We start from the raw sequence: 14,490 nt of genomic DNA, 5'->3' as shown, positions 1-14,490 counted from the left end.
TGCTAGTGTATATGTTGGCATTTTAGCTTCCAACACACTACAGGCATACTCACATTATTGCGTTTGCGTTGCATCTCCTGCATTGGTTGACTTTGTCGAATCGTGGCACAGTACTTGTCGCTATCCTAGCTTCAATGTTAATGTAGCTAACAACAGACTTCTATATTTCAGCAACCTTCGAAATCTTTTCACGCCTTCGCTTAGAGACAGTCAGAGGCTTTGTCTCAGTAGATACAACAAATTGTCTATTAAAGTCAGGGTCGATTTCGTCTGCCTGATGTAATGTCCTACTGAGACACTGAACCTCAAATTGCTCCCGGTGGTGAGACATGTGCCTTGCATGCAAGCTGCCATTTGACTGACAGTGCATGTGAATGAGACACATTGTGAAGTGCTTGGATAAGAACCTCAATATAAATTGATTTCATGTCCAAACTCATCAGGCCACTCAGTGACCCCACAAACCTTAAATGGAAGCAATGAGGCGATCATTAGATTTCTCCTCGTTAATCCTCTTTTTTCCTTTAACCCTGATGTGTGTTATATATCATGATGGAGAAGAAACTGCACCTTAACACAGATTGTTCAAATCAATAATTTTAAGATTTTTATTGTTTTATTTTACATTCACCCATTCTGTAGAGGCAAACATACTCTGAAATAACATTTGCAGTGCAGCTGGTGGCCCAGGTAGCTTAGAAGGTGCAGTACGTGAGGTAAATATCAATTATCGTAGCTTTGTATTTCTGCTAAATCCGCCCCAGTAGCTACTCACAGCCAAACAATACATGCTCACTAAATCTTAGCAAAGATGCTATCATAAAATAAAGTTCTATTTATTTAAAGTGCAAATATTTTAAGAGCTAGTGCAATGTTTACCACTTGGTCTGTTCAGCTCTGATGTTGAGATTGCCAAGTTTAAGTTAATGAGAAAAATGACTCACATTGTGCCAGAGGGTTGCTAACCAAGCATGGCTCCCGTTACAGGCAATTACACTTTGTACAATCCAAACTTCACAGGGCGTCTTGGACTTTTTCCATACAGTGAGGCGGATCATCCCATCTCACCCAGTAATGAATGTTTTCACCCTGGCACTGGGATTCTGGCTCAGACTGGGGCTCAGTGCTCAGGAGCCACAGCGGGGGCCAAAAATATGTTCCACACACACTCATGTAAACAAGCATATTCATGGCAGACTCTCTGATGCGATGTGTCTGAGTGATGATCAAGCTGCTGTTTAATCTAACAGTTTTCTGACGACAGATGTGCTAACATACTTACTTCCTAAGATGATTGACTGGCTGTGGATGAAAGGAAAATCACCCAAGTCGGCAGTTGCAGTAAAATCCAAAATTGTATCCCTCCTCCTGCTCTCAAGCTTTAAATCACGCTTGTGGCATTCATGGGGATGCTGTTGCTGCTCTTCCTCCTTGTCAAACTATCTGTGCGGCTTTTTGTCATTTCAGAACCTCCTGCTTTTTCGTTCTTGTTCTTGAGGAAACAGTAGACCCCGTAGAGGCGGAATTTTTTATCAGGGAAGCCCAGGTGCCGGACACCTGGCTGGGATTCTCCACAGCGAGAGCGGGGGTTGACTATGGGGTAACGAATGCTGCCATCCTCCAGCCAACCGGCCTCACAGCGGTCCAGAAGCTGGAACTTCCACGCTGCGTACAGTTGACCCACTTTGGCCGCCACAGAACCATCTCGAATGCAAGCCTTCATCGCCTCGGCATAGTTCACCTTCTTAAAGCGTTTGAGGAAGTACACTTTGCCTGGGGAGGGATATAAAGGGTGAGGAGGGGATGTTTGTTGTAAGAAATTGGGGAAACGTGAAAGGAAACAAAGCAAGTGTATTGTTCAGAAGGGCAAAGGGAAAGAAAGAGAGGGAAGTGAGTGAGCGAGTGAAGCCACAGAGACGAGCGGAGCCTGGAGGGCAAATATTCTCCGTTTTCCTGGCCTCTCCGCCTGATTGTGTTCAGAATTTCAACTCATTTAAACAACTGTCTGGGCAGCAGCACAAAATCGAAAGCCAATACTCAGTCCGCGGACACCACTCTAACTCAACATTACCCTAAAACGCTTCCATTTTTGCTTTCATCTCACCTCTGGGGAGACTTTTCGCCTGGCAGTAAGAAAGAATGTGAGTGTACTGATTGGTTGAATAGTTTGAACCGAGCTGGATAACAAGGTAGTTTCTCCTAAGAAAGAAGGAGGATATAAAATATAAACTAAAAATTCTCCAAACATCTGCCATCATGAAAATCATGTCCGCAACCTCAGCTTTGATCTTGGCTCAGCTATTGATTTTGCGCTTGTTTATGTGACTGGTGGTTATTAGAGAGGCAGAATATTGTCTGATATTTCCCCAGGAGACGAGCCACAGTATCGGTCACAACCACTGCTGAAGCTGCCCACAACAGACTGTCCACAGTAATTAACACTCAAGGGAAGCCATGAGCAGTCATTTAAGGTTTCTGTCAGATACTATTTTCTTCTCGCAGGGAAGGACTCGCAGGCTGTCCAAAAATGGATTTGTGATTCAAATGAAACGCATTGTCTTTTATCTGTTTAGTTTTTCAAATGCATGGGAAGTTTTTAATTCTCTTTCACACTTCAAAGGGGCCTGTTTGAAGTCCCGTTTTTTTTTTCAAACTGAATTTTCTTTATTCCCTGTTGAGCAATGACGCACTCTGTTTCACTAATATGGTAAATGTTCTGAAGTTGTCTGTCAAATTAAGAAATATACTTATTTGTTCACTTGCCAGGATTTAGATGATAAGATTGATACTACAGCAAGAAGGCAGTTAGCTCAGCATAGCACAAACATTGGAAAACAAGGAAAAGAGCTTAGCTCTGGTAACTAGAACACAAAGCTCACTAATTAACATGTAATATTTGATTTGTTGAACCTGTACAAAAACAACCAAGTAAAAACCAGATTAATGGCTGATAGTATTGTGATAGCAAAACTGAAGATTTGACTGTTTTATCAATTATGTTATTGATTATGTTATTGCACTGCAGAGTTAACCTTGCAAAACACAGTGTACAGGCAGTTCTCGGCAGACAGGCGGAACTGGGCAAACCATAAACTGTTCATAAAGTATAGCAGGGAGGGCATGATAGCTACTCAAAAGTCAAGCCAAATAATCTCAATCATCCCCTGGTGGCTCGCTGCAGTATAGGTCATAAATCTAACTTCCTCCAGGTTAGCAGATGGGACATGGAGCAATCTAAAAAGCCAAATTTTGTAGGTAGTTTTTATTCCAATAATGAATGTTTAAGTGCTCATCTTTCCAACAAATTTGGTGTTAAATCGTTATTTGATGCTATAAAGATTCCAACATTTGGATAGGGGTACGAAGTGGAAATGCGTCATTCATCTTTATATAAAGTCTATGGGGCAAAGACTCAACACCAGAGCTGCGGGTGTTGGAGCAGCCGACTGAAACAAGTCACACAAATCATTTTCACTCATCCTAAAATGCATAAAACAAAAATTGTACTTTACTTTTACTCTTCTGAGCTGAACAGTGACGGCAGATAACCTTGTTCCCAAAACAATAAACTATTCCTTTAATAACCAATCTTGACCCGAACTGCCCTAACACCACAGATACGTTTCCTGCCTCTAAAGGCTAATCCAGCCTGGGGCTTTCTCAAGTTTGTTTTGAGTTTATGAACCTGGAGCTGGCATGTGTGACGGAGACACTCGCAGACTCTCTGAGGGAAAGTGATGTAAATCAAAGAAGCGGGAGATGAAAGGCGATGCATGTTACCCAGCGGACACTGTGGCCCGAGCAGCACTGAATCAACACAGCTTGATCTAAATCCAATGGCCTTAGGCCTGCAAGATCACAGGCAGAGATTAAAGACACAGGCCTCATTTCCCCACGGCCTAACGCTCATGATGCATCCCCTTTCTATAGAGTATCACTTACAATACTTCTCTGCCAGTGTCTTGTTCTCTTCCAGCCACAGACGTGGGATATTGGGATGGATGTTTGTTTCGAGGTGTATGATCATGTACAAAGTCTTTCTGATCATCAGATATGCAAACGCATGTGCACACACCTTTAGCCGCCAATCTACGGTGCCTTATCTCTTTGGTTCTCACCATTCAGCTTGGAAGTGAAACAGAAAGCATCGTAGCGCTCATCCTCCTTATGCCTGTAGCCATAGTTACGAACACCAGCGGGGGTGTCCCTGCGGCCGCACTGGTCTCTGGGATGGGAGATAGGGTACTGGACTGAGCCGTCCTCCAGCCATCCAGCATTACACCAGTCTAGTCCCTCGAGCCAGGCCTGTAGAGGGAGATAATGTAGGTGAGTGGGACGTACTGGAGGATTAAAGATATTAGTGAGTAAGAAAGAATGTGGTTTATCTCTTCTGACATAACTCCATTACTCTGTTCATCAGTGTGTAGGGATTTTTAAAATAGGAGGTATTGACCAGTGGTATAATTTCTGATCTGATCATATTCATATTCTTGATATCAGACCCACTGCTACTGTCTGAGTTTCAGGGATGTTTGAATTTACCTTGTGAAGTTGAGAGTGGGAGGCCAGGATGGCGTCTTGCTGTTTGCAGGCATCCTCAGCCTGGAGGTAGTTGAGCTTATAGCGCCCCTCACGGGGGTAGTAGGGAAACACCACTCCTACAGTTGACAGAGGCAAGTTTAGTGTTGAGTATTCAGGCTGTGAAATTGTTAAAGAAATTGAAAGAAATTGTTAAAGCCCCTTATCCCTGACCCTCTAGGTCAAGGTTGACAAATCCTGTGTCATCTTCCATGTCGTTGGTGACTTCACACTCGTAGCGTCCATAGTCCTCCAGAGTGACGTTTTGGATGATGACTGAGGCGTCACCTGGTCCCGCCTGCTCCAGAAACACACGCCCTCGGTACACTCCAAACACACGCTGCTGCCTGGAGACATGTGACACAAGTGCACGGTTCTTTAGAAATTCCTGACAGCACAATGACCAGTAAATTCTAAAAAGTGTCTTACGAGCCTGTAAAAACAGTAATGCATTGGATTGATAAAAATAAAAAAAACTTAAATACACCATAAGGATATGATTTGTGATAAACCCCTAACATAGAAGCAAAAGGAAACCATTCAGTTTAATCAACATACAGTATTGTTGGTTAAACTGATTTGGAACAGATGCAGAATTCACCTCCCGAGTGCCACAAAGACGTCCTCAAACTGCAGAGCGTCTGTCACTTTGGTCCATTTAATCCGGATGCGAGCCGGGTCGCTGTTCTCCGGCTCGTGATGGAATCTGCAGGGCAGAGTGATGGAGCCACCGCGATGTGTCACCACTTTACCCGGAGCTGTCTGCACAATGACCGCTCCAGTGTCGTCCTCTGTGGGAGGGAAGGCAACGGAAACAAAGGCTGAATTATCAACTTTATCCATTTGCTCTATCTTCCCTGCCTGTTTCCTATACTTTTTTTTATTTTATATTTGTTTATTTATTTGGCAAGTGGGTTTTAATCAATGTATCTTTATGTTTTATATTGATACATTCCTTTCATCGCCAAAGATCTATATTTTCAGTCCTTTCAGTGCTGCTTCAATACCCCTCAACTCTGCCAATAATTGAAATTCATATTCTAATCGTCAAATTCCATCTTTGATTCTCTTTGTGAGGGATGTCACAGCACGACGCTTGCAAAATTAAATCTGCATCAGTTAACAAAAGCCTGAGCTGTCACATACGTGCCTCATTCGTTCAGCACATCAATACTGGAGAAGTTTTTTTCATCCAAGGTTCCATTCCGGGTGGTTCAAATCCCAGTCAGGGCAATCCTCCCGGATAAAAGGCCCCCAGGCTTACACCCTTAATGCTCCCCGCCTCTCGTCCAACGTCGGCTGGGATTGGCCAAAGTGCCGCCATGACCCTTAAAGCATAAGTGGTATAGATGGGGGATTGTACTATTCTGCAGTTCAGGCTCTCCTCTGTGTCGATCTGTCAAAAAACTACCAGCTCCAAAATTTGTACCTCAACGTCTGTCGAAAAACAATTCCCCTATATGATCTCAGTGTGATGCCGAGGCCTCAGTGTGCAAATGGGCAACAACAAGACTTTGTCTACACTTTTTGAGATTTGCTGAGATGCTGTTTGTCTGTGTGGGTGTTGTGTGTGCACGCCAAGGCAACCAAAGAGTTAGCACATGTGTCGTGTCAACTTTAAAAAAAAATTAATGAGCGGCTGCACAAGGTTTTCTGATACGTTGTGACCAGATAAAGGCACCTGCAATTATTCATGCCAGCCGGCAATTAGTCCTGTCACTGCTCAGCGCTCTGTGCAAAGTTGTTTATCACCAGCAGCCACGAATGCATCGAGCAGTGTTTGATCAAAAGTGTAAGCACATTATTTCCCAACACTGAGGGCTGAGCTGCAACACGATGTTACTGTTTCATTTACAGACGACCACGGTGGTGAGACGGCTGTTAATACCCGGGGGTGTTTGCAGATAGGGAGGGTTTTCGGTCCCTTTCAGTGCACTAGTGAGTCTTACTGTTAGTCAGGGTGCATGGGGGAAGGGATGGAGCTCATTGTACTGTCCTGGTAAAACTAAAGGCTGAAAAAAGCAGTTGCTTATCAGAGGAGTTCAGTAAAACCCACTGTATGCTGTCGGCTCAGCTAACAAAGTTACCACACAAAGTAACACAGAGAAAAGGAGATAAATATTTGACGGCTGGCTCCAAATCACGACTGCAGCGGGAAGATGTTGCTGCTCTGTACCTGCTCATGTTTAAAGCTGCAGTGTGTATTTGCCCGACTGCCGGATTCAAAGTCCAAACAAATGGGCTGTTGTATATTACAAGGAGAGGACGGCTGCACCACACGTCTAAAACACACACAGTTACTACTTCATCATCCTCTCTCGTTGAGCTGAGGGCAGACCAAACACTACTGTCACTCACTGTTGCCTCTCGAGGTGCAAATTGGTTTTACAAGACGTGACAGGTCCTTGCTGGTTAGCATGCTTACGTCAGTGTATAGGTCTCTGTCCTCTCCAAAATAAAGGGCAAAAAGCCCCAAAAATATTTGTATTTGTAATAAATGGTTTTACGTTGTCGTATTGCTGCTTAAATTTGAGTAAAGGATATACATATGTATGTTTAGTCAAAATAATTCTACTCGTGAGTAGTTTTGTTGGGACATACTTGGCAGATAGGAGGAGGAATTGTATTTTAGAAAAATCTCCTTAAACAGGAGCAACTCTACTCAACAACTCTGCTTGTAGGACAATTGTCAACAATGCATAGAGTATATGTGTCTTACATAAATATGGGCACATCTCAGTGATGCTTGTCCCTTTGCCAATAGCAACCATGAAAGAATAAAATGTCCTTACCGAGAACATGCACCACTTTTCTCCTCCCCTTCTCTATGTCAGCGGGTAGTGAAGTCACTGAGAGGGCAAAGGTCAGGATGAAAACCACGAAGAACATTTTCCCACAGGCCAGAGGCTGAGACCACTTTGGGAACTGCAGGACAGGACAGAGCAGAGAAACCAGAACATCATTATAACATTATAACATTATAGCCCAGTAACATTACAGTGACACAATAAAGACCTATTAGCGTTAGACTATATAATAGTTCAGTCATGTGGAAACCTCCAAACATCATCCCAGAGAACTGCAGTGGTTCAGTTTTTAGCTGGTCGGCAAGTCGCACACAACTGATCACTTCATATTTCTCATGTTTGAGAGTCATGCTTTAAAATAGCTTAGCAGTCTGCTACACTCATCACTCCAGGTCACAATATGAAAGGAAGAGATATTCCTACCAGGATATTCAAGACTTTAAGTTTGTTTGGCTCTTTTTATCCTCTGGGCCAAGTGGAGGAGGAACATGAAGAATATAGAAAGTTTTGGAATATACAGCAGACTTGAATTGACAGTAAATTCAAAATGGTTACTGAAAAACCTAGAGCGCGTTCCGCAAAGGCCCAACAGTCCCCTTAAATTCAATGAAGCTGCACCAAATTTAATGGATGCTTTCCTGACGCATACCACATCCTTTCACTGGAAGTTTCATTGGAATCAATTCTGCACTTTTTGCTAAATCTTGCTCACAAATAAACAAAACAACCAACAAAACATAGCCTCCATGGCAGAGGTTATTAATCTAATGTCTGTTGGGTTTTCTGTATATTAGACCAAACTCTGGTATTTTCATTCAGCATATTAACACTCCTCTCTGGCAGTGAACGATGATGGATCACCTGCCTGAATAACACAGTTCCTCCTGGAAGTTGCTGCTGCTTATTCTGGTCAAGTGCTCATTATCTCAGCCTGGGTCGTGGGTGAACGTGAAGCGGATGCACGCAGCCCTACAGAGTGTGGCTTATGTGTGACATCAGTAATGATGTCAAAAGAGGATAACACCGATTCTAAACAAAAGAGTCAAGTGTGTTTTCTTCTTGTGTATGCACTGCTTGTTTTCTGCTTTGTCAGTGTCACCTATGAATGATTGCCTCCTATAAACCAGCACTGCTGCAGCATAAAACATGTGAATATGACGACAGGCCCCAGTGAAGCAGAGTAACTAAAGCAGCTACTTCACATGCACGTTGCACACAATAAAAAAACATCCCCTGCTGCATCATTTTTTTTCTCAAGGTTAGTCCAGTGATCATTCCTGCAGGTCTCACGCAGCACAGAGAGCTGCAGTCGCACTATTTAAGCACAGAAGGGAACTTACCATGGCTATCACAGCAGTGTTAATGTGGAGATGGAGCAGATGTGCCGCTGTGCGCCGTTTAACTCCTCGGCCGGGCTAAATGTTGTTCTGCAGCAGCTCTCACCTCTCTTCCTCTTCCTCTTCCTCTCCCTCCCTCTCCCTCCCTCTCTCTGTTTCCAGTCCCAACGCTGATCTCTCGGCACTGCAGGGGGAAACCACTGGTGTTTGTGGGTCCCGCAGTACTGCCGATGACGCAGCACACACTTCCACTGTGCAGAGCTGTGTGTAAAAGTCAATCACGGCAATGATCTCTCACTGATTTAATGTTGTTGAATATCTTTCTGCGTGTTATCCGAGCCCATTAGAGTGACTCTCATTGGTTCGAGAGTCGCACTTTGTTTCAGTTAATGCAGTGAAACCTCATTAACATTCAGGCAGATCACTGTTGCTATTAAAAGGCCGCTCCCGATAATGAAGGCTGTTTGTGTTGCAGGTTGAGCCTGATTGTTCTATTCGAGACAGATTGAATTCTCCTAAACGACTTTATGGCTCCAAGATGAAGAGGGAGGTGACAAAGGATTTTCTTCATAAGTATGTTTCAATAATGGTGGTTGATAGTAGTTAATATAATAATACCACTGGTGCAATTTTAGGTAGTCTTTCCACTAGATTAAGGGTAGCACGGTGGTTGGCAATGTGGCCAAGAGGGTTGCTGGTTTGAATACCCTTCCAATCACCCAATGACTGGGAATGGGATTGGCTCCAGTTCCTCCGCGACTCTCAAAGGATAACAGTGTAGATATTGGATAGATGGACTCAATTAGGCCCACGCTTTTAATTTAACAGATCAGAGTAATATAGAAGTGCACTGCAAAATGTGAGTACTTTTACTTATGATACTCTCAGGGTGTGCAGTTAATCCAACTGTGCTCTTTTACTTAAGTTAAACCCCTGTGCCCCAGGACTCCACTGCCTTCCCCTCTGCTGAGCGATGTCCACCCACGCCGCCTCAGCTCATTCTCCGGTAATTCCACCGCTCAGTCAGCACGCCACAAGCCGGTCTGTACACCCCAGTCATTAGCCTGTCTGTCCCATCGTCATCCTCCCCGACCCATTCATCCTACACTGAATCATTCACCACCTTATTTTAAACATCCCTTTGAAACAGTTTCTGACATTAAATACTAGGTATACGACTAAACCTGAATTATTAATGTTATCATATCATTAACATTTCATGAAAAATGTAATGGTTACTAGAAAGATATTAATGTATAAACTTGATATCTAATGAATAAACATTCAATTATCTATAATCAGTCGAGTATCGGTCCGAAACTCTGCTCATGTACTCGTAATCATAATCATAAAACTACTCTGATACAACCCGATACCAATTTACAGCAACTTGATGTTAACCTCTCGTCAGTTGAGCAGGTAGGCGGAGGAGGTGCAATGTCAACTGTCTGGAGTTATTTTAGGATAAGTGATAATGACAAAAGTAGAGCAGACTGCAAACTATGCTCTGCTAAAATATCAAGGGGGGGGGGGATGTGTGGTACTGAAATCCACTGCATGTGTTAAAAGGTCACATAAAGTGCAATGTGTGGCAGTGCCATGTTTTTTTCAGGAAATACAAAGGTGAATGTTAGAATTTCAACAACAGCATCATTTGTTACAGTCAGAAAGTGAGTAACATCTGATGAAAATAAAATATGTTTTCAAAGTCATTTTTAGAATTGTAATGGTATTATTTAGTTTAGGTATCGGTACTCTGTATCAGCCCAAATGTAAATACTTGTACTTGTGCTAGGTCTGAAAAAAAGTGGTATCTGTGCATCCCTAATTACAATAAAGGCAAAACCAGAAAGGTACTGGTTTACTCAGGTAAAAGTACCATATTAACTTTTCTACTTGAGTAAACCAAAGTTAGTACTCACTTTTAAATATACTTAAAGTATTAAAAGTAAAAGTACTTGCAGAGTGTAGCCTATTCCCTCATGCAACAGTGTGCAGTGCTTTTACCTGATGTAGCATATGATGGTTGAGTCTGTTCTGAATCCATTTCAGGTGTCTCTTCCCCAGTGATGCGGCTGCTGCAGGATGCATGGTCTATTGTAACCTGCCTGCTCTGATTGGATCAGTCAACCAGTTCCCCTCTCTTTGTTGATTGGTATTGAAAATATATATATATATATATATATATATATATATATATATATTTTAAAGAATCTAAAGATGCATTGCAAAAATGTAGTGGAGTAGAAAGTACTTCTTAAGTAAAGTACAGATACATGTCAAATGTACTTAAGCACAGTGAAAGTACTTTGTTACATCCCACCACTGGTTCAGGCCTCTCGGTTGTAATATACGTCTGCAGCTACATGTAAACAATATGTCAGGAAATGGTCGTCAAGCTCACATGAAAGTAAATATTTTTGCTTTTGTTGTCCATTAAACGATTTATGAAGCTGTGAATGGTGAAACCAGCTGGAAGGAGAGACGTCTGATCATGAGTTCCTGCAGCCCTCCAAGCTCTCTGCTCTTCACCCACTCACCAGTGTGTTTAAGAACAGCTTCACAGACATGTCAGACACTGACGTCTCTCTTATGGGAAAGTTGCGTAGGCTCGACGAGAGCTTTCCACGAGAATGACTGTTAAATAGGAGAGGCTCTCCAGATCATAGCAGGTAACGATGAAAAGAGACAGGACGCTCGGCGGGAGGCAGCTGCACTTTGTGTTTGAAAAGAATGTAGCTGCACTGATGTAGCTACATCCTTGCATTCTGCACTGTTGATCACAGAGCAAGAAAGTGGACCTGTCAACTGCTGTGAAGGTGACAGAGGGACTGTGGACATGTTCCCAGATGGAGCATCACACCCACCAGCATGAGATGTCAGTTTGGTGTGTTAAACTTTAGTCTTAGTTATGATTACAGTGAAATAACCACAATATTCTCTGGCCTGATTTAGAAAAGGCCTCCGAAGTAGAGCTGCTCCAGTGTAGTGCCCCCACAGCAGAGCAGAGAGATTATCCTTCTACAAATCTATTACAAGTTAAGAAATGAACTGCAGGGAACTTTTCTCCAACATTGTTATTGCACTAAGGGATTTTTAAGATTACCTGTTATCTAGGAGGGAGGTGATTTAATGAAATCCATGAAGAATGACGTGGGAACAACCATGCTGAAGTGTCTCAGCAGAGATTCAGCAAACTGGATTCCACGGTTTGGAAAGACCAGTATGTGACAATGAAATGAACAAAGTATCCTATTGATAAAGAAACAATTATTATTGCTTGTGCATCGGAGCATAAAAAGTGTCCTGCATTATAGTTGCATTAGAGTTTCTCTGAAGATGCATAGATGTGCAGAGTTGCCAAATATGAATAAATGCAGTAATTCAGTGTTAAACAGTTAAGAAAAGGTAAAACGTGTGTGTTTGTGTTGCAGATTGTTATGCAGGAGTCATGCAGCCTGACACCACCTGTCCACCATGTCCAGATAACCTGATCAAGAGGCTGTGTGTTATATGCCTTGTACTTATACTTCAATTAAGTCTGTGTCTTCCTTGACTCATTAAAACATTTATTCAAAAGACGTTTTCTTATAAAATTTAAGCCTTCATCAAACCCTAGTGTGAAATGTCTTTTTCACAGCCACAGCTCCACAGCTCTCGGGGGCCGCCTGCACTGCCGAGCAGAGAGATCTGCACCAGGCATCTCCTGTGACTCCCATCATGGGATTACAGAGCTGTTTGCAGCAGCCGCATTTGATGTAAAGCCTCTGTCATACTCACAGAATGCACATCGAGTGCAAGCTGGGGCAACGTCAAGCTTCAGCCTGAAAAAGCTGCTGAGGGAGGGTGAATTAAATGAGTCTGCCTCTCTGTGTGTGTGTGTGTGTGTGTGTGTTGCTCAGCAAAGCACAAGGGATAATTACTTATGAGTGGGTGACTGTTCTTGATGGAGTGGGGATGGAGAGAAGGGTCACACAGCTGTTTTAAAAACGCTTTATCTAACATCAGAAATACCCCCCTTCATCTCTTTGTCAAGAAAACACTTTGTTCGTTTGAATGGCCGAACCGCATTGAATAACATCTTAACTAAACGTGTTAAGCAGATGGATTCAGTATTTGTCAATTGCGTTACGTGGTTTTATATTTCATACCAACAATGGTCTTCACAGTGTTGACATTTAATTCAAATTAAAACCCTGTTATGAGTCACTGTCACAATAGTCAGAGATGGGACTCAACAGCATGACTCAAATGTTAGGCTGAAGCAAAATAAAGCTAGAATGGCCCAATAATGTTTTTTTTTTCATCAAGATCCATGAATGATTCCCTGGGAAATCTGTGAAAATGTCAAATGACGCCCTGTCTCGCAATATTAAAGAAAGTATTCCTGGATTCGGCCCCCTGATCTGGAACCGTACCAAAATGTTAAGGGTTCTTTCTTGGCCCATGTCCCATTTCCCACCAAGTTCTGTCAATCCGTTCGGTTGTTTTTGTGTAATCTTGCTTACTAACAATCAAACAAACATAACCTCCTTGGTGGAGGTAAAAACACAATCAGATTTAAAATATCAGAGCACTAGAAAAGTAATGCACGTAGCACAAAAAGGATGGGGAACGGGGGGGGAACAGGTGAGTGGGGTGGAGGAGCCGATCAGGTGCAGAAAGGCAGGCGGGAGCTGGAGCGTCTGAAATGACAGAAGAATTCAAATGTGCACTAACACTAACTTGGACTAAATGGAAGAAAAGTTGATTGAGCAGCAACCGAAAACCACGACAGGCGCCTCAAGTGTTTGTTGAGGCGAACAAAAACAGAAGCCGCTGATTTGACGTCTTTGTAAAAGCCAATGATGGGAGCCGCGACACCGGGCCTCCCACACAGAGAGAACACACAGCAGCATCCCTCAGCAGAAGAGAATTACAGAGGATGGATGAGTGTCAGAGGAGGGGAGGAAATGCCTGTGATTTGGAAACACGGGATCACACAGAACAACAGCAGAGCAGAAGCAGGTCTTGTTTTTCCTACTTGGACCAAGAAAGACAAGCCGTCTCTTTAAGATGGAGAAAGGCCGACAGCAGACGGCAGCAGTGTGTGTTGACCAGAGCCACGTTACCTTCTGCAGCACATGTTGGCACATCCTCACCACTCAGCTCTGGGGGTTGATCTGTGGTCGCTCTGGTTTGTGTCGTGTAACAAATAGTGAGAATATTGTGGATTTATCAACACCACACTCACACACATACACACACACACCTAGCCCTAACCTAAAAGGAGACATATTATTCTCATATTCAGGTTCTTAATTTTAATTTGTGTTTTTACTTGAAAAGGCTTACGGGCTCTAATTTCAGAAAACATCCCTTTCCTCATATACTGCAGCTCCTCTTTTCAGTCTCTGTCTGAAACGTTTGGTTTTAGCTCCTGCCTCTTTAAGGACCCCCCCCCCCCCTCCCAATAAAGTCTGCTCTGATTGGCCATCTGGCCCCCTCTGTTGTGATTGGTCAACCGCTTCCAGGGTGTGTAGGAAATATATGCATCCGCTCTCACTTTACGGGGCTTTGTTAGGGTGCGTTTTGGGGGTGGGGGGCATTACTGTGACATGATTGTGACATTGTGACAACATGATACCCCAGGAAGTATCGGCTGAAGCTTCAGCAGCAGTGTTGTCTATGGGAGAGGAGGAGCTTCCTTTACCTTCGACTTTAACATTTCAGAACTTTTACACACACAAAGAAACTCTATAACATTAGAGTAAAGAGAAAACTTGTAA

The 14,490-nt window shown here is 43.1% G+C and overlaps 1 protein-coding gene across 1 annotated transcript; it reads right to left on the bottom strand.

Annotated features, from left to right (window-relative positions):
* Positions 1-581: 581 nt before the first annotated feature.
* hapln4 (hyaluronan and proteoglycan link protein 4) lies at positions 582-8,979 on the bottom strand. The gene is made up of 7 exons (XM_034582883.1): positions 8,726-8,979; positions 7,371-7,503; positions 5,180-5,369; positions 4,753-4,925; positions 4,543-4,658; positions 4,119-4,305; positions 582-1,773 (listed from the first exon to the last, which is right to left on the bottom strand). Exons 1-7 carry the CDS (start codon positions 8,726-8,728, stop codon positions 1,382-1,384), a joined length of 1,194 nt encoding a protein of 397 aa, XP_034438774.1. The 5' UTR covers positions 8,729-8,979; the 3' UTR covers positions 582-1,381.
* Positions 8,980-14,490: the final 5,511 nt, after the last annotated feature.

Source organism: Hippoglossus hippoglossus, chromosome 4 (assembly GCF_009819705.1).
Source record: "Hippoglossus hippoglossus isolate fHipHip1 chromosome 4, fHipHip1.pri, whole genome shotgun sequence".
In the NCBI taxonomy this organism is placed as follows: Eukaryota; Metazoa; Chordata; class Actinopteri; order Pleuronectiformes; family Pleuronectidae; genus Hippoglossus; species Hippoglossus hippoglossus.
Note: the sequence above shows the minus strand (reverse complement) of the source record. Positions and strands in the feature narration are given on the sequence as shown.